General features: G+C 37.9%; 2 protein-coding genes across 5 annotated transcripts in view; one reads left to right on the forward strand and one right to left on the reverse strand.

Moving 5' to 3' along the window:
* Window positions 1-3,247: 3,247 nt before the first annotated feature.
* Window positions 3,248-9,698, forward strand: LOC133851680 (uncharacterized). Its single transcript, XM_062288211.1, has 6 exons — window positions 3,248-3,644; window positions 3,764-3,941; window positions 4,140-4,237; window positions 8,382-8,478; window positions 9,330-9,415; window positions 9,494-9,698. Exons 1-6 carry the CDS (start codon window positions 3,417-3,419, stop codon window positions 9,545-9,547), a joined length of 741 nt encoding a protein of 246 aa, XP_062144195.1. The 5' UTR covers window positions 3,248-3,416; the 3' UTR covers window positions 9,548-9,698.
* Window positions 9,699-10,604: 906 nt separating this feature from the next.
* LOC133851185 (uncharacterized) overlaps window positions 10,605-18,399 on the reverse strand; it is a 79,662-nt gene continuing 71,867 nt past the window's right edge. For 3 of the 4 annotated variants that reach the window (XM_062287514.1, XM_062287513.1, XM_062287512.1), the window contains exons 27-33: window positions 14,643-14,750; window positions 14,479-14,529; window positions 14,272-14,349; window positions 14,078-14,191; window positions 13,494-13,690; window positions 12,971-13,040; window positions 10,605-11,139 (exon numbers count right to left, since the gene is read on the reverse strand). In XM_062287514.1, the coding sequence (XP_062143498.1) occupies window positions 10,951-11,139; window positions 12,971-13,040; window positions 13,494-13,690; window positions 14,078-14,191; window positions 14,272-14,349; window positions 14,479-14,529; window positions 14,643-14,750 (807 nt within the window). In that variant the 3' untranslated portion in view covers window positions 10,605-10,950. Of the gene's footprint in view, window positions 11,140-12,970; window positions 13,041-13,493; window positions 13,691-14,077; window positions 14,192-14,271; window positions 14,350-14,478; window positions 14,530-14,642; window positions 14,751-18,399 lie in introns of those variants that run through there. The other variant, XR_009895762.1, reaches the window with a different exon arrangement.

Consider the following 18,399-nt stretch of genomic DNA (forward strand, 5'->3'; position numbering starts at 1 on the left):
CTAAAGGCAGACTCAGAGGCAACGGTGAAAATAGGGATGGCCAATACATCACGAGCTATGGCTGCGAGAGTATGATATTTTGGTGTATTAACCTTCCACCAATTTAAGATGTCAAAATCTATAATATTTGCTTCACACCCATCCAACAAATATTGATCCACATCCGACCTACATTCCAAGTCATTCTCTGCGACAAGGTGTTGGGAAAACATATTCCTATATTGTGTCTCTTTATCTCCATCACCACAAATAGGATTGACATCTACTCTTCTTGTATCTTCAACAATGTTAGATGACTCCCTTACTCCCCTCCCATGAAACTTATTGTATTGCTCAATTAAACGATTCAGGAGGTCTCTCACTTTTGCCTCTATTTGATCCGCCCACATAGGCCCATTACATTTTTTCAACCAAAACACCAACGCCTTCATCTTGTTGTGTGGATCAAGAACAAAACCAACATACAACATTAAATTGATCATATCCATAGTCCCCCAATACTTTTCATATTTTTGTTTCATACTAAAACTCACAGAACTCAAGACCTGATCTTCACTGAGACAACCATCATTCAAAGTATTTTGAATAATACAAAGTTGCAAAAAATATGAATTGGAGGTGACATGAGTTGAACCAGAGAACTTCAATGTAGCTTCATAAAAAGTTTGCAAAAATGTCGCAAATGCCCTAGCATTTTCCCAATCAGGTTGAGGAACAAGAAAATGATTATGCTCATCCTCCCCCAATAGGTCAAAAGCTCTTTGGTACTTCTCAGCAGTGGTCAACATCAAATATGTAGAGTTCCATCTAGTTGGAACATCTAAACACACCATGTTTTTACATTTAATTTTTTCCCGCTCTATACACTCTTTAAACTTTGACATCCTCTCCGGTGAAGACCTCACATATCTCACTGCGTTCCTTATATTAGTAACACAGTCACCTAAGTCTTTCAAGCCTTCATGCACAACAAGGTTTAAAATATGAGCGGCACAACGCATGTGAAGAAAATCTCATCCTAAAACAGTATGACTCTTGTTCTTCATCCTCTTTCTCATATACTCAATCCCCACATCATTGGCTGAGGCATTATCGACTGTAATAGTGAACACACTATCAATCCCCCACTGAGTCAATGCATTCTCTATCATTCTTCCAATAGTTTCACCCCTATGATTGGGAATTTGGTTAAACTTGAGATTTTTTTTATGAATCGTCCAATCAGAGTCTATGAAGCTAGCGGTAACACACATGTAGTTTATATTTTGCAGGGATGTCCATGTATCGGTAGTGATGCATACCCTTTTACCGCTCAAAAAAGTCCTCAACCTAAGCTTTTCTTCTTCATACAATTTCAAACAATCTTTTTGTAAAGTGATACGACATGGCACTTTGAACCTAGGTTCAATTCCATTTATCAATTCCCTAAACCCATCACTCTCCACATGCCTAAAAGGCAGCTCACTTTTGATGAAATACCGAACAATCAAATTTCTTATATTGTTTGAATCATACTTCATGAATCCAATTTGGTTACCACTACCACCTTCTACCGGTTTCTTGAATGACATTTGCAACATTGTTTGGTTTTTGGGTAGTGTTGAATCTTTTGATTTCTTAAGTGGAGAGTCTGGGCAATTATAGGTAAGGTGGTGCATCATGGCTGAAGTGCCATTCCTCTTATAATGACACCCTATTAACCTATTGCAATAGTTGCACATAGCTTTAGGGTTTTCCTTATCGATCGGTTCCACTTTTTTAAAGTGACTCCACACAATGGATTGATTCATAGGTGGTTTTTTACATTGTGACTGTTGGGAACTGGAAGGTGTGGGGCTTTCAATATTTGCAGTGGAAGGTGTTTCAGAATTGTCATCTACCATAATAGGGGTGGTTGCATCACTCAAAGTGTTTGCCATCTGTTATTAGATAAACAATAAAATTTATTTAACCAAAAGGAATAAGAATCACACCTCAAAACAAAAGAAATATCATCTCAAATAAAGCAATCAAAATTTAGATCATAAAGCAATCGAAGCCCGAGTTTATCATCAATGAACCAATAATCAATAACCAATAACCAATAACCAGTAATTAGTTTAACTAGAATAAAACATCATTCAATAAAGAAAATCCACACACACAAAAAGCAAGCAGTAAACAGTAAGGACTGAAATCAGTATAGATCATATGTTGCACAAACATTGAAGGAATATATGATTGCTTCTCTTCCAAATATATAATTGCTTTTCCAAATCTACAGAACAAAATTTCAAATAGAACCATCAAGAACCATCAATGGAGTGGAATCCCAACTCTCGCCCAAATTCAACAGCCCTCCGAGTCCCAATATGAACACACTAGATCAAAATAAATCAAAACAGAAACTAAAACAAAAACAAACCAAGACAGAAACTAAAACAATAATAATTCAAACAACGGAAAAAGAAACCCTAGAAGTCAACCCTATATATTTGGAAAATTGAACACCACAAAAGAGACAATATCGATTATTGAAGATCTGAGATAGTTAAGAACAAAAAAAAAAAATAAAAATAACAAATTATCAAATTCAAAGACCCAGGAGAATTAATAAGCGAAAGAAATAAACTATAAAAATTAAACATAAAATTCTGAAATCAACGAAAGGTACCTCGGAGGCTCGGAGAGTCAGTGGAGACTATAAAAATTAGCCTTCGAAGATTGATAGATGAATCGGAGAAGTAGGGATTTTCAGGGATTTTCAGGGACAAGTAGAGAATACGAAAATGGAGAAGAATCCTCCGTCCGGGAAGAGAGTATTTTTCTGGTCTAAGAGATTAAGGGCTGAAGAGTGAGGACTGAGGAGTGACCGAGTGAGTCGAGTGAGACGAGTGAGACCACTGAGACAGTGAGACGGCGCGAGACGAGAGTCGGGAGAAAGGAGAAAGAGACTTCACTGCGCAGTGTGCGCACTGCAGTGTAGGGTTAACTTTGCTTAGGCTGAATGAAACGGCGCCGTTTTATATATAAAATTTTTTTAAAAAATATATATATATAATAGGAAAGCCGGTTACCGGTTATAACCGGTAACCGGCTTTCTTAAAACCGGTAACCGCCTTTTTAAGGCGGTTACCGGTTACCGGTTTTTAGACGGTTTCAACGGTTATCCGGTTAGCGGTTAGCGGGCGGTTATTGCGGGCGGTTATTTTCACCCCTACTCCAAATGTGGTATGGCTTTTATACAAAGTCGCACGTGAGTGGCGTGAGACAAATTCACAAGTGGCGACACAAAGCTCTTCCCTTTCGTAAAGGACTTGAAAAACACCCGGAGATTTCTCGAATCCTCCTCAGCCCCGTGTTTACAGAATCGATACCTTATTTCTCTCGCTCTCTCTGTGTGGAATCCGATTACGACGCCGTTTAGCAGCGGAACCATGTCGATCCCCTCGTCGTCCTCCCAATTCACCTACTCGAACACCGGCACGAGCACCAGCGGATCCTATTTCCCCATGCCCTTCCACCTCCAGCACTCGGCCGCAGCAACGACGCCGTCTCAGTACCCCACCCCCTACGTGGGCCCCACTCCACCCGTCTATCCCGCCGCCCCCGCCCCCGCCCCCTCCGCCGCCGCCGCCGCCTACTCCCTTCCTCAGTACCACCAGGTCTCTAAAGTTTTATCGGAGAAGACTTATTAGGGTTTTTGAGATTTGAGAAACTGTGATTACGAAAGTAATTGTAAGGACATGCAGAAATCTGATATTTGTTTGTGGTATTTGAACAGGCCCAACAGTTGTTTCAGAGGGATGCGCAGACGATTACTCCAGAAGCACTTGAGAGCGTGAAGGCTGCCCTTGCGAGCAGTGAAATTGAGCACAAAGCGGAGACTAAGAAGAAAGCTCTGCCTCGCAAAGCCGCTGGCCATTCTTGGGAGGACCCAACACTCGCAGAGTGGCCAGAAAGTATGAACCACGTCGCCCTTCTCTTATTTCAACGAATCATTTTGACGCCTTAGTTATTATTATTATTATTATTTTTTTTTATGAGGATTTTACACCGCATGCATTTACTCGCAAGATTGTTAATGTCACTGTCAGTTTTCCTATTCTTTTTAGCTGGATGCGTCTCTTATGTCTTTCGATTGTGTTGGCATTCTGCAGATGATTACCGCCTCTTTTGTGGTGATCTTGGGAATGAAGTGAATGATGATGTTCTTTCAAAAGCATTCTCACGATTCCCTACCTTTAACATGGCTAGAGTAAGTTTTTATCTCTTTCTATTTCTTCAGTTCTCATCTTATTAGCAAATGTTTGTTTGGTGTCAACTTTTTCGCTTTTTGTCTTCAGATTTTTGTTTGAAGTGCTCAGAGCAGTTAATGTTTTGTGTATAAGGTAGGTCTTGCCTGCAATTCACATTTTGGTTTGAAATTTAACCCTAACTTGCAAGTTGCAAATTGATGAAGTAGTTTATGTTGTCTGGCGTGGATTGGTATTCTAAATAATGTAAACATCTATAATAGTTGAGATTGTCCGCTGTGAAATAAATTTATAATTTGTATACTTCACAACCTAATCTCTGGGGCTTGGACAGCTGGAATTCTCATGTGGAGCTTGTGTCCGTTAAATTTGACCTGACTTGTGGAGTAGCTCGAGTAATAGCGGGGTTGGGTTGATTCAAATGAGTTGTAGTCAGGTTAGTAAACAAATTGAGCCTGTAAAGTGGGTTTTATTTTGTTCAATAGTGTTTTGGAACCATAGGTTTTAATATCCAAGTTTCCTGAGTATTTTCTACCAAGAGTAGTAGGAACCCCAAAATTCACATGATCTTTATTTTAGGCCCTTGATATATGCTCTTGAATATGCTGAATTAATGAATGGAACTGAAGTCCAGTTGATCCCCTTTCAAGCCATGTGTGGCACATTTTAAGATGACCATACATTGAGACAAAAAATTGGGCTGTATGGCTTTCTTTCTTTTTCATGGGTGGTCTGGGGAGGGGGAATAGGAATTGGGTTAACCAGTGAGGTTTGAGCTTAAATAAATGAATAGGTTGTGTACAGGTTAAACTCAGAGAGGGATCTTATTTAATATTACAGTCTTGACAGGACCAGCGTGCCGCTTTGGAAAATTGACTGTGTCAGGGCTACCGAACTACAATATCTGTTAGATACATAAGAAAAAAAAAACAGCTTAAAAATGGCCAAGGATATCCTTTTCTTTTGCTTGATATTTTCAAACTGCACCCTAATTGCTCTAAAATCTGTTATTTATTTATTATAAGTAGTTTCAATATCATTAAATAAGCACAAATGGGTACAATCCTAGCACACATGGAGTATATAAGAGAACCCTAATGTGAAGAAAAAGAACAAAAGTTAAAAAAATCTGCATAACTAGAGACAAGCAAGCAAGCTATGATGAGCAAATATCCAAGTGTAGAACGTGTTGAACATGATCTTCCGCAACTCTATCACCGAAGTCTCTACATCTTCAAATCTGAGCATTCCATTCTCGCTAAAGCCACCACATTAATCATAATGGAGTCAACCTCCATACTTTCGTAACTGTACCATGCTGTACTTGTCCTCCTCAATCAACCAACAAATCAATCACCCCGTCTAGGCATAACCCACTCTACACCAAACATATTAAGAATGGAACTCCAGAACTACCTAGCTACTTCACAATGGATCATAAAGTGATAAATAGACTCCCTACTCTTTTTGCACATGCAACACCACTCAACCACCATAACATTTCTCTTTCTCAAGTTATCCGGCGTCAATATTTTCCCTAAGGTTGTTGTCCACACAAAGAACACCATTCTTGGGGGAGCCTTGACTTCGGACTAATTAGCACTTGATTAAACAACTTCACTTCAAACTTACTCCTTTTAGAAGGACTCCAACCTATTCTATCCTCATCTCCATGTCTTAGTCTGAAAGAATACAACCTCTCAAAGAGAGATACTGCCATTTCCACCTCCCAATCCTAAATAGTCCAGTAAAAATTACATTCCAATGAATATTCCCTTCTTAAAATTGCAAGTTATCCGCCACCCACACATCCTTTCTCTGTGCAATACTTAACAAATCCGGATAAGATACATTCAACGGACTATCCCCACACCACACATCATGCCAAAAAATAACCTTTGACCCATCACCCACCTCAAATCTAACAAATTTTGAAAATGTTTCCTAGGCCCCCCTTATATATTTCCAAACTCCCACTCTAGATGTTCCCGTTACCTCCTTAGAGCACCTACCTCCCCTTATACTATCATATTTAGTAACTATTACCAATCTTCAATAGTGCATCTCTATGCGTAGCATACCGTCACAACCACCTTTCCAAAAGAGCTTGATTGAACTAAATCAGATTTCTAACTCCCAACCCACCCGATTTTATTGGAGAACAAATCCTTGCCCAATTCACTAAATGAAATTTAAACTCATTCCTAACTCCACCCCATAAAAAACCTCTCTGAAGTCTTTCAAGCCAATTAGCTACTCCCACTAGAATAGGGAAAAGAGACAGATAATATGTAGGTAAATTGGATAGCGTAGTCTTGTTCAGACTCAACCTACCACCCAAAGATAAATAAAAGTTTTTTCTATCCAGTCAATAGATGTTCCATTTTTCCAATAATGCCATTCCAAATGGATATGGGCCCCGTTTAGTAACCCCCTCCCCAGAATATTTTTTGGAGTGCGAGTAAAAAGTGATTGATGTGATATAAAGTAAAAAGAATTTATATGAAAATGTAGAAAATTTTGTATTGTAGTGAATTTTTTTATTTAAATAATAATAAAAAATTGTTGATGTGATATAAAAAGTAAAAAAGATTAAGAATGTTTTGAGTTAATGTTTTTTGGGAAAGGTAAAAATAAGGGAAGGGGGAGGGGAGGGGGTTATTAAACGGGGCCATGGTCTTATAAGAGGCACCCAATGGCAAATCTAAGTAGGGCTGGCAATTTCTGACATGACCCGCGAACCCGGTACGAACACAGCACGAAAATACAGGGTTTGAGTTTGGGCTAATCGGGTTCGGGTCATACCCGATTAGAATCGTGGCTGGGGTTGACCCGACAGCCCGATTAAATTTTTTCAACACGCCAACCCGTTTACAACATTTTTTTTTTGAATTATTTTATTATTATTATTATTTTTTTTAAAAATACAATCGGGTTGACTTGCCAACCCGACGGGTTGAGCCGTTCCAACCCGATTATTAATCGGGTTGTATTCGGGTCATACTGCAACCCGCCAACTCGACGAGGGTTGACACAAAACCGACCCACCAACCCGAATTGCCAAGCCTAAACCCAAGTACTTCATTGGCAACGAAGATACTCTACAACCAAGAATATTGGCCAATTCTTCTACATCTCTCACTTCGCCTATAGGAACAATTTCTGATTTTGCTAAATTGATTTTCAAACCCGAAATTGCCTCAAAATATAAGGAAAATACATCGCAAATGTCAAATTTGTTTAGAATGTGCATCACAAAAAATCAAAGTATCATCCACAAACAATAATTGAGACACTGACAACTCTTCATTATTCCTCGACTCCACTGTAAAACCTGGCAAAAGTCTCCTATCCATTGTAGCAGCCATCATCCTTCTCAATGCCTCCATAACCACCACGAACAATAGCGGCAATAACGGATTCCCCTGTCTCAACCCATGAGAGCTAGAAAAAAATCTGGACGGTGTACCATTGACAAGAATGGAAAATCGCACTGTAGAAATAGAATGCTCTACCCAATCCTTCCATTTCTCCTCAAATCTGCATCTCTTCAACAAATAAAGCAAGAACTCTTAATTTACATGATCATATCAATGACCTATGTGAATTCATCGACTGCACCATATTGGATCACTTTTTCTAGTCCCACACTGGTTGTTGCATTTATTTGTGTGATCGTTTAGAGTTAAGAAAGAATAGAAACAACTTATCCAAAAAAAAAAAAAAAAAGAATAAAGAAAAAAACACAAAAAGAAAGAGAAGGGTGTTTTGAAAGGTTAGTTATTAGCAATAGGGGACCATTGTATATGCTGTTTTTCCCCTTTAAAGTGTATCAGAGGCGCACATGGATGTGCAAGAATGGTGAACTGATCTTGACCTAGGTCCTTGTGATGTGGGAGGCAATTCATTGTAATACTTTTGACTGTGCTTTAAATTCTTGGCATGACGGTTTATTTCTTCTTGCTTGTGAGTGGTAGCATCAAGCTTTGATTGTTCTGCCTGTGCATTGCTTCTTGTGTCTTTCTATGTCTCCGCTCAGACTGGGTCATGTTTGTTGTTTTGTGCTGTCCCCTTTTCCTTTTCATCTGAAATGAAATGTTATTTTTTATCACATGATTGCAAAATAATGTATTTCATAATCTTCAGGTTGTCAGAGATAAGAGGACTGGCAAGACCAAGGGCTATGGATTTGTTAGCTTTGCGACTCCCGCTGACATTGCTGCAGCACTTAAAGAAATGAACGGTACGCCATTCTTTTTACTAATAAATGTACTTGCTCGATTGTATCATTTTCTCTGTTGAACAATATGTTTTTGGTGTTACTATGCATGAGCTGTTCTTAGTAAAGACAAACCCCTAACGCTGTGGTTAGTATAATAATCTTCTATGAGGAACTGAGGGATAATATGATGCTCACATGATTCCATTTTATTCCAAGCTATAAATATACTTTAATATGCTACATGTTTGACCGGTGTGAGAATAAATTTTAACATTTTAATCTTTTGTCAGGTAGAGGTGGTTTTGGATAATGATTCTACTTACAAGCCAATATCTGTGTTTATATAGTGTTGGAATAGACTGTATGATCAAAATTACTGAACTGCTTATGCAGCAAGGTTAGTGGCAGGATAATGATATTAGGCATGATGAGTTCTCAAAAAATGGCGTACTTGGGAATGAAAAATAGGATGAACTTTGCAATGGATGTTGGTGCCTAAACAACTTTCATTACTGAAGTAATGTCTCTCACCTATGGATTTAATCACACAACCGATTACCATTCTATTTTGCATGACAGAAAGTTTTCAATATGGCAATGAAAATAGGAATTTTAGGATGAACTTTGCAATCCATGTTGGGGCCTGAATGCACCCTTCAGGGACTCTTAAGTAATTACTTATGCAGTGTACGGTCCTTGTAGTATAAGAGCATTTTATATAGATCACATATGGAATTGATTTCATGTAGTATGCTTGTTTAGAGATGTGAAAGTTGGATAAGGCTATGGTCACAATCCCAATGTTAAGAGTTTGACTAAATTTCTCCTGGGATTGCTGTATATAATAATGTCAAATGATCACTTGAAATCAGGTAAATATGTTGGAAATCGGCCAATCAAACTACGGAAGAGCAACTGGAAGGAGAGGATTGACCATGACGCTTTGGAAAGACAAAAGGTATTGTTCCCAATTTTGCACTGCGTGATGTAAATTTTCCTTCTTGCATGCTCATTGTGTTCATTGTTTTCTTGACAGAATCAAAGTCATAAGAAACCGAAGCTTTCGAAGAAGAGTGTATTGCACAAGTGAGAATAACAAGTGAACAGTCTAAAGAGCTTTCTGTGCCTTTCTCCCATTCTTGACTAAGGTTATATGTATGATTATGTGAATGTAATGATGTTGAACAATCACGATGAACCGATGCGATCTCTAACTTTCTGCTGATTTTGTTTTGTTGTTTTCCCTTTTGTTTTGTTTTTCTTTTTTATTCTATTTCATACATACCCTTAATAATATTTATTACCCCAATAAAAATTGGAAAATAAAAAGTGAAGACAAGGCTTAAGACAAAGGGGCATGTGAAGAGCGTGCATCTGCAAGCCTCCATCCAGATCTGGAAGGGCAACGCGAGAAAGCGAAGGACTAGGGTTAAACGATTCTAATATATGAAGCGAATGTATCGTTATACCATTCTACCCAGGAGGAAGAATTTGTTCAAAACTAGGACCAATTTGTTTCAAAATTGTGAATCGTGGGCTCAATGAAGACTACAAGCATTTTCTATTTGATGACTTTGATCCAAAATTCGATGTTTTAGCGATGCCCTCTTTTGGGTTGAATATATTCGCAAAACATGTTGGGTTAATTGATCCTTTGGTGCTAATAATGTGAGAAAATAGGTGTGAAAATTTTGGAAGAGGAAGAAAATGGAACAGAAAAATTGTTGGGATCACTGAAATTTTCGACAGTAGGGTGAAGGTTATTCTTTTTAGACAATTCCCGAGGGTTTCCTCTGTAGCAACTTCTTCAATTCGGCTTTTGGAGAGAGTTATTATATAGAGTCCAGGCGAGCTCGGACCTATTTCAAGTTTCTATCGGATGTTGCTCGAACTTGTTTTGACACTAAATTTATACATTGATGTGACGTGTTTTAAATGACTAAAACTTTTGTTTTTCCTATGAAAAATCACTTAAAACACGCCATGTTACTAACCCTCACATAAAGCTTCCTCTTGTGAGGATTAGTGATGTCTCGACTTTCAATTGTTCCAACTTCCAAAACAAAAGCATCAAGAAGAAAAATATATGGCAGAGTACAAAGAGGAGATATTGCAAAAGCAGACACAAATCAAAATTACACTTGAGAAGTGAAAAGTTCAAAATGCTGAAATAATATTCAGTTAAAGAATGCTAAGAGTTGGATTTGGCAACATATAGCTAGTAAATTGATGGCTGATAAATTGACAAAACAAAAAAGAAGTGATATTATGCCCTTAAGAACCAATTTCAGTCTCCACATTTCTCTCATGTGGTCTTACAAATTGAATAAGAAATAAGAACCCCTATGTTTTTCAATAATTAACTGCAATGAAATGGAATGCCTAGAAATTACAAGACAAGAATGCTCATGGAAAAGGAGAAACTTTCCTATTTAACCACAGAAAGAAAAAACGAACAAAAAAAAATTCCGTACTTTAACATTAAGATAAATATCACATAGTCCGCAAAAATCCACGAACTTCGATTAGGAAATGATTAAGATTTTTCCTGAATCTCTGATAATTTATACGGTCGAGGGTAGAAGAGAGCTGATTTGTGCTTGTGAGAGATTGCAATGCATTTTCCAGCCTTGATCTGAGTGTCGGATTTGCCTGCCTTTCTATCAACTCATTGCCTAATCTCTGTAAAGACAGAATACCCCACACCAATCAGAGAACATCCTTTGACAAGGAAAAAAACTAGGTCATCTTATCAACTTCCACACGTGAAATTCATTTAACAATTTTTGAGAAATTAATCAATTTCGAATACAAGAAGACAAAAGTGATTTGGCTTCCAAAACCCCACCTGTAATCCATACAATCTCAGCAAGTTTAAGAAAGATACAATTGTTTATTGGGGATTATCTATTTGGATCTCACCAGGAAAGATTTTTGGGAATACAGAAAACCCCTAAGAAATGCAGAAACACAATATACTTTTTCGCTAAATTTGGATTTGCTGTCAACTTGGCCCATCAATTTTTAATTTGGCTAATCTAATAATAAATTTGTGATTGTTGTCAATTTAGTGCTCGAACTTTCAGATTGTGTTCAATGTGGTCCCTCCGTCCACTTCCATTAACATCTGTTAAGTTTCTACAACGGCATTGTGTCACCTCTACAAATTTTTAGATTCTTTTCTTCTAACCGAATAGGAGTCATTGGATGGTGGATAACTGAACATCTGGTCGCATCAGCCCTTTCTCCCTCAACTCTGCTGAACCTTCCCACCCAAAAATACAACGTTGTATTGCAATACAAGCTGTTATCCATCATAGGCTCAGAATAGTCAAAGCCCTACACATGGTCAACAACAATGCCACCTCCATGATTAAGGGTTGACCCACTACCCCCATTCATTTCATGGTGATGATGCTGACATGGATGCAGGACTGATGGTGTTGATTGACCAATGTTTAGGCCACCAATGACGCCGCTGATCCGCTCGACTAGAGGGACTTCGGTTTGATTTTGAGCACACCAAGCTCCAAGAGGGTCTCTTTGACAACATTGAATCAAAATGTGGAGTCTCCATACAAAAACTTGATGCAGCTCCAAAGAATAACATATGTTTCAAACCAAACATGGTGGTCTCCAATTTCTCTACCTTCAGGAGGTGATTGGAGAAGAAAAAAACAGAATTATCACCAAGATCATCAGTTTTTTCAGATTGAAATAGGCGGCCTCCTTCACCATCTTCACCTTCTTCACTGGAGCGAAATTCGGAGAAAAATCTGGTTGCTGAATCACCAAGAATACTGAATGCTTCAGATCAAGATAGGCAGTCCCTTTCACCATCTCCACCTTCTTCACCAGAGCAGAATAAGGAGGAAAATACATTTGCTGCACCACCATGAAGATCCAATGGTTTGGGGGGCTGGGGTGAAGTTTCCAGGCATGTAAAGGAAGGAGATTGAAGCCTGGAGATGAAGTGGTGGTCACATTTCCGCTGAAGAGCATTTCTAGTTTATTGTGGCCAGGGAAGATTTTCAGGAGGGGATGACAGCATGTGGCTGCTTGTTCGCATATTATGAGGTTCATCAGGGTTGAAGGAGTGATCCAACCTTTTCTTCAAGGTGGAACAGAAACAATGATAAAACAAAATTGAACTCATTTTTTGTGCAATAACAAATTGAAAATTCAGTCAAAAAATATGATAAAATGTGGGGGATGCCCAATTATTGGAATTGGAAGGAGAGACCACATTGAATGCAATCTGAAAGTATGAGGACTAAATGAGCCAAATCAAAACTTGAGGCGCCAAATTGATAACAAACCCAAACTTGGGAGTGACTAATTTATAGTTTGGCCTATATTTTTCAATCACATGGGGGACTGGAAGTTGATTGAATTTTGTTACTAAATCAAATGAATGCTTGAGAACTAACACAAGTTGGGAAATATGGATCTCACAAAACTATATCGTGAATTGAAAGAATGTCCGGTTGCACCAAAACTCGGAGAAAAATACCTGATATAGGCCTTGTTCACAAAGTATCAAAGGAAGGAGAGCATCTGCCGCACTGCTGACCAGATCAGGACTGAATCATAAAATAAGCATTTCAGAAAATGATAGAAAAGAAAGCAAAAAAGGTAACCCATCTTAACTAAGTGGATGTATGGATAAATGCATGCATGCGTGCGGGTGTGGGTGTGGGTGTGGGTGTGTGTGTGTGTGTGGAAGAGAGGCTAATCTCCCTTCTCTTGAATGGAGCACTGCACGTCCCTCACTATCATTTTGTACAGAAATCACATGGGTACTTGTCAAATATATGTTCCCCTTGTTCTTTTTTCTTCACTTTTTCTTCTTTTCTCTTTCCTTTTTTTGGTTTAAAAGCGAAAAGAAGTGTGATTAGCAAACTTTATTCACCTCAAGTGCCACTATGAGGGGTGTCCAATACAAGGGAGCTACATATGCATATGGGATGTATATTGACATAAGAATATAAATCATCAAATACAAAACCTTAATAAAGAAGAAGTGAACCCTTGACCTGTAATCCTCAAAGAGGAGTAACTGCAGCAATGAATGAAGGAACCGGCTCAAAATGCCTTCCTGCAAATTTCCACCTGGATCTTTAAGTCCAGCAGTATGTAAGCTCAAGCCCGTTTTACCACAAACTGTCTCAGTGTAGTGGTAGGAAGCAAGAGATTTCAGAGCTCTTAGACACATATCAACTACTTCTGTGTCCTACAAAAATTCATGGAAAAAGTTCAGCCAGAAGTACAACACATGAAGGTTCGTTTATATATAAGGCTTGTAAAGAAGTTTCTTGTGTAAGAAAAAAATGCCAAATTGTACAGATAGAGAAATGCAATAAACCCCAGAGGCCACAACTCACTTACCCTCCCCTTCAACACAAACAAAAACCCCTTTCTATCTGATGCTAACCACCCGTTAAGGGTAGGGTCCGTGAAGACTATGGTCGTCAATGATTAAGACACATACACTTCTTAATACATCAACATGCAGATATGTAGAGCAATATTTATATATGTTACCCAATTGACACCATGGTCTTTATTTATTATTCTTTTTCAATGTCATTCATACCTGATAAAGCATGCTGCCATTTACCTGATAGTGAAGACCAAAATCAAGAGTGCCCAGTACATGAGTGAAGGCTTCCCCATTTAATTGTGCAACTGTTTCAGGATAAACCTCTAAGAGGTGTGATAGCAGAGAGAAGTACTGCACAAAAACGTACAGTATATCAGCTTCCAAAAAATAACACCAGGGCTTTTTCTTTCATGATTGATACAAAGGCTTACATCATGACAGAGCTTAGGATATTTCAGCAGGTCCAAAGATATCAGAGGGGTGACTATGTGAAGACCAAAACAAACAACCTGCAAGATCAATCCATAAGAAATTTCATTTCTAATTTTTTATTTCTGTTCTCTTGCTTTCTCTTTTCCAGGCAATTCATTAGATGCCACCTACATAATTTATATATGTTAGCTGCAAACTGAAATTACCTGAGATATATTTGTGCCCTGTGTCTCAATAGAATCTGATGAAAAATCGACCTGCAATATTCAATACTTCCCAATAAGAATCATTTAGAAGTAAACAACACCCTTTCCAACGCTTCAAATTATTAAAAAAAACAAAAAAACAACAACCGAAAGGAAAATTATACCAGATCTTTTGAACAAAGGCTTGAAAGGAGTTGAAGAAGAGCACGCAAATCCTTATACTTCTCGGTCGTTGCCTCACTACGTAAGCTGCTTGAAAGGCTTAGTGATATCTGGAAAAACGGTGAAGGAAAAATGCCAAGGGAACAATAAAATGGTAGTTACTAACCAATATGCTATTAAAGTGGTAAGAAACCATGTCAACAACAATGATTGTGTAATAGTCAATTCCTTTTAAAAAACAACAAAAACAATTACAACATTAGATTAAAACTTCCAACCCACAAAGGCAGAGAAATAAATTCCAGAACACAAATTAATATGAAAGTACAACAATAGCAAGCAACAAATGAGGTCTTTCCTGTTAAGTGGTTTCTTAACATATTAGAAAATTAAAAGGGAGAACTTCACCTATAACCCTTTATCATTCATCACTTTTGCAAAAAGGTACCAAAACTTTAAAAAGTATTAATTTAGGGTATCCAACTTTTAATTTCAACCCTCTGTTAGAATTTTTCATTAAATCCTGTCAAAATTCTCAAAATACCCCTCATTTTTTTTAGGAAAAAAAAAAGAAAAAAAATTGCTAGGATTTAGATGTTGGTCAGAATTTAACGGAATTTGTAAAAATACCCATGCCTGAATGTTTGAAAAGTTTTATATATTTTTTTTCAAAAAAAATAAACACATGGGTATTTTAGGAATTTTGATAGGATTTAACGGAAAATTTTCTAACGGAGGGTTGAACCTAAAAAAAAAATAAAAGATGGATACCCTAAATTGACACTTTTTAAAGTTTGGGTACCTTTTTGCAAAAGTGATGAAAGATCTGGGGTTATAAGTGAAGTTTTCCAAAATGAAAAAGAAAATGTAAGGCTATGAAGGATTAAGAAAAAGCAGCAGCTACAATGATGTTAATCTTTGAGCCCCCATTTCAATCTGGAAAAATAACATGGTAAAGCACAGGGTGGGTATTAAAATAACAAAAATAGGCTGTCCTCATAAGCAATTTCTTTTCCCTTTCCCTTTACAATCAAAGAAACAATGAACCTTATGTTTCATTATACTGTAGGCATAAATAAGGGATTTAGTCCTCTTGAAAACAATGAAATCCCACATAGAAAAAACTTTAGCAAACCTAACAAGGAAGAACTTGATGAAAGCTCGACCAAATTGTTTCAAATTTGTGAATTTTGGGTCCCATAAAGCCACAATTTTTTTTAGATGACTTTGATCCCAAATGCATGTTGCAACACATCGTTCGCCTTTCAGTGACTCATATGAACGGGTTTCGTTCTAGTGCCCTAAAATAATATTCCAAAGCTTTTGTATGTTCTCCGTTCCTTGTGTGGATAACGCCTATGTTATAGAGAAGCAGAAGAGATATATCGGAATTGATTCTTTGGCTGATATACAACCCAATAATGTGAAAGTGAAATTTGATATGAGATGTCATATGCCAAACTATTGTATGAATCCATAGCTACTTCACTAACCAGACAACCCCAATGTTGATATGGAGGAGGTAGCACTGATATTTGGAAGTAGAGATGGATCATTTTCTGGTTCACTTAAACCCATTCTTTTTACCCTACCCTCTCCCAGACCCTGTCCCCATCCCTCTCCCCCAAGAGTCTCTTAGTCAATCACTTACATTTCTCAACAGATCATAAAGGATAGACCCACAAGAGCTTCTCCAGCTTGAGTCACAATTTTAATGGAGCTTCGAGACATCTACAGGTTAGTATGTGTGTCAATGTTTGGGATTGAATTTGGAGAAGAGTAATGCTATATGCAAGACTCCTATCCCCTCATATTTGATATGACTTTTAAAATCACCAACGGATTTGAGATGGATCACTATTAGATTTTGATCCAATGGTGATGTTAAAAGCCATGTCACATATGGGGGGATAAGAAGGGGATAGGAGTCTTGCATATAACATTACTCTTTGGAGAAAGTGTAGGACAAGAGGATTGTTCTACTAAACCTATATATATGGTGGGAAATAACAAAAAGATAAATGTACTCTTACATAGTATATATATTACAAAGATACCCAGCAAAAATCCCCCTCAACTTAGAGCCTATATGTCATGAAAGCTAAGCTTGGAATAAATGAACTTCAATCCATTACAACTTAAAACTTAGTAGCCATATCCATTGCTCTGTACTCAGCGTTTGCATGATATCATGCTACTGTTGTACGTCTCTTACTCTTCAATGTAACTAAATTACGTAGATCTTCTAACCAAAAGAAAGTCTGCCCAATCAGCATCAGTAATCCTACCGTTCTGCAGTATCAGTTTGGCTGAACAAAAATACAAGACTAGGGGCTCACTAAAGATAGCAATAGGCCGACCACCTAATAAAATTGTTTCATCTAATAAATCAAGTAATGCTTCCTCTAAGATGAGTTTATACCTTTCTTAAACTCTGAAACTTCAATACTAAGAACGTGTCCATAAGTCTTTCGTATGAAACTCATACTGCAAAAGCTGTTTCAACTTGGTAACACCACCAAGTCATTTTCAGTAGTCACAATATCCACATACATCACAAGAAGAATGCAAATCGGTTGGGAAGATTATATCCCTTAAACCTATTCCAAAAACTTTTGTTCAAGCCAACTTGCAACATGCATGGCGTTTTCTAACCTTCCTCACCATTGAAGACCTAGACACAAACACCTTCTTGTTTACCTTTGCCTCCTCGCAACAACAAGAACATGTTTTGTCAGAAACCCCTTAGAATATCAAGGGTCATCCGATGTTCCTCAAAAACTGGAATCTGGGTGCAACTTTAGAAGAAATCGATTTCTCAGTTGAAGCTTTCTAGATACAGATCCATGGATTACCCCTCAAGCATATGCTTCTGCAACTGCTACTACAGCTGGAGAAAGGTTGGGAAAACACCTAGAGGTCAAAAATGTTGGAAACAAAGGCATGCAAAGAAGGAAATTCCTTACAGTCAAGGTGGTGATCAAATTGAACCATCCATTGGTCCCTGGTTTCACCCACTCTCGTCAAGACAAACCTCTTGCATGGATACAATTAAGGTATGACGTCTCTCGGATTTCTATTTTGGGTGTGGCCGATTAGGCCATATAACCCAGTTTGCCCCATTGACCCCTTACCCACATCTAACCCCCCATATGGCCCACTTTCTGTGCTTATTCTATTGTCTTTTCCAAAATGGAGGTTTTCTAAATCACTGCTTATTCAGACACATGGTATGAGCAAATGAAATCATAAATCAAAGAATCTATGAGACTCTGTACCTAAAGAAACTAAGAGAAGGCTTGCGCTAACCTCACTATCAACAGACTCGTCATTGGCAACAATGACTGAATTTGTGGAACTTTTCTAATTTTTTTTTAATCATCCAAATCTTGTTTCAATACCCTGCAAAATCCTCTGTAGTGCCCCTTTTTGTGACAATAATAGCACTCTACATTGTTTGCATCTAATCGAGATTATTATCCTTTGCCAATCGTAGCTTAGACTAAGACGGCCTACCTATGTCATTCTTCCTCTTAAAATTATCACTTCTGCGCTTCGGCTCAAACCTCGCCACAAGCCCATTAGCCTAATCATTGACAAGTTTTCTTCTCGTTTGATGTGACAAGAGAGCTCTAGTCACCTCTTCCAATTCTAGAGTTTCCTTCCCATATAATAATCTCAAAACCACAGGGGAAATGATGCTAACAAAAGTATCGCTTCATCTTCTTCAATCTTCACTCCCAAGTTCAATAACTGTGT

The sequence above is a fragment of the Alnus glutinosa genome, chromosome 12 (assembly GCF_958979055.1).
Source record: "Alnus glutinosa chromosome 12, dhAlnGlut1.1, whole genome shotgun sequence".
Classification (NCBI taxonomy): Eukaryota; Viridiplantae; Streptophyta; class Magnoliopsida; order Fagales; family Betulaceae; genus Alnus; species Alnus glutinosa.